Source organism: Equus quagga, unplaced genomic scaffold, assembly GCF_021613505.1.
Source record: "Equus quagga isolate Etosha38 unplaced genomic scaffold, UCLA_HA_Equagga_1.0 21891_RagTag, whole genome shotgun sequence".
In the NCBI taxonomy this organism is placed as follows: Eukaryota; Metazoa; Chordata; class Mammalia; order Perissodactyla; family Equidae; genus Equus; species Equus quagga.
The window spans coordinates 1-1,717 of NW_025799588.1; the positions used below are offsets into that span (position 1 = coordinate 1).

General features: G+C 68.1%; 1 protein-coding gene across 1 annotated transcript; it reads right to left on the bottom strand.

Moving 5' to 3' along the window:
- Window positions 1–360: 360 nt before the first annotated feature.
- NPW (neuropeptide W) lies at window positions 361–1,489 on the bottom strand (the record flags this gene model as incomplete). Its single annotated transcript, XM_046650844.1, has 2 exons — window positions 361–650; window positions 899–1,489. Coding segments are annotated over 2 exons (710 nt in total), but the record flags the coding sequence as incomplete, so codon positions are not given.
- Window positions 1,490–1,717: the final 228 nt, after the last annotated feature.

The window sequence follows — 1,717 nt, forward strand, 5'->3', positions numbered from 1 at the left end:
GAGGCTGGGATCCCAGCTCCAGTTCCACAGATAGGGTAGAGCCACGGCTTTCCTCCTCCTGCACACGTTGGTGGATGGCCGCAGGATCCACAGCTGACTTGCCCCTTGCCCCATGGGAGGCCCCTCCCCTCTTAGGGGCCCCTGAGACCTGGTCTGACGACCCCACCCCGGAATAGGAGAGGCAGCACTGGCAGAGAAGGCAGAAGCCCTGGTGTGCCTCTTTCCCACCTTCTGCCCCGAAAGGACATACAAATCTCGGCAGCGCACAGAGTGGCGGGGTACCGGGCGGGGTAAGGTGATAGGTTGGGAGGAGGGGGCCGCTGGGGGAGCGTTTCCTGGCCAGCGCGAAGGCTCCTGACATTTGCCAGGGCGTGGGCGCGGCTGTTTGTGCCCCGAAGCTAGATGGCAAAGTACACATCCTGGAGGAAAAGTGTCGCACGCGGGGGCGCAGGAACCGGCGGGTTTTATTGACCAGACAGCCTGGCATGGCAGGAGCTGCGCGCCCTGGAGGCCGAAGGGACCGCACCTGGGTCAGGCGCGGGGGCGCCGCGGGCAGAGGCTGTGCTCATGACGGCCCTGCGGCGAGGTGGGGGCCGGCGAAGGCAGTTCGCTGTGCAGACCATGGCTGTGCGGGAGGCTCTCCGAAGGCTCTAGAAAGAACAGAACAGGACCGTGGGGAAAGGGCTGTGGGCCCTCTACTCCCGCCCCCAGGAATGTTTCCCAATGAGGAAACAATGAGGAAGGGTAGAGGCTGCTCCGGGAAAGCCTTTCTCGGCGCGCAGTGAGGATGAAAAGGTGGCCGGGTGCCCCACGGGCACGCAGACGTACCTTCCGAGCTCAGATCTCCCGGGATCCCCTCGCCCGCTGCGTTCCCGGCCCCCTTCCTCTGCCCACGTACCTGGCCCGCTCCGCTGAGGTCCAGAAATCGGCGCCCAGTCGCGGCTCCGGTTCCGGCGCGGGCTCCGGGGCGCATTGACGGGGAGCCCTGCGCAGGAGCTCCTGCGTCGCGCCTCCCACAGTGCCTGAACCCCGGAGGGAAACAGGAGAGCGTCTCGGACGGCGGGCGTCGGGGAGAGGGTGTCTCTAGCAGACGGCCCCTGGGGAGACGCGCCCAGGCCGAGGGTGTCCCAGGCAAGAGGTCCGACAGGGGCGCGCAGCGCACGGCGCCACGTGTAGGGCGAACTGCGCAGCCCCATGAGCAGGCCCGCGGCGCGGCCCACCGTGTGGTAGCGGGGACTCGCCACGTGCTTGTACCAGGCGCCGGCGGGCAGCGGCAGCAGCAGCAGAAGCAGCAGCAATGCGAACAGCGGTCGGCTTGCAGGGGCTCCCCGCCATGGGCCCCGTACCCCCGAGCCCCGCGCCAGGGTGCTCACGTTGACGGCCGCCCGGCGGGGCGGGCCAGGAATTGGCTCAACTGGGTCTAGCTCGTGGCGGAATTGGGGCGTCGGGGAGTCGGAGCGCAGGAGGCTGCAGGCGAGGAATCGGTGCCCTGGAAGGTCCAACTATAACTGCTCGGTGGCTCCGCCCCTGCTCGCCCCCGCGGTACCGGCTGGGCTCCCCAAGGATGGGGGAGGGATGGAGAGAGAAGTGGAGCCCAGGCTCCTGGGTCAGGGAGGTGGGTTACCAGAGCACTGGAACTCATCTTGAGCGCTCCACTGGGGGCGCCCCTGCTCCTCTCTTCTCAGGCTGCTCCGCCCCCGACCTCCGGGAGAGGAAC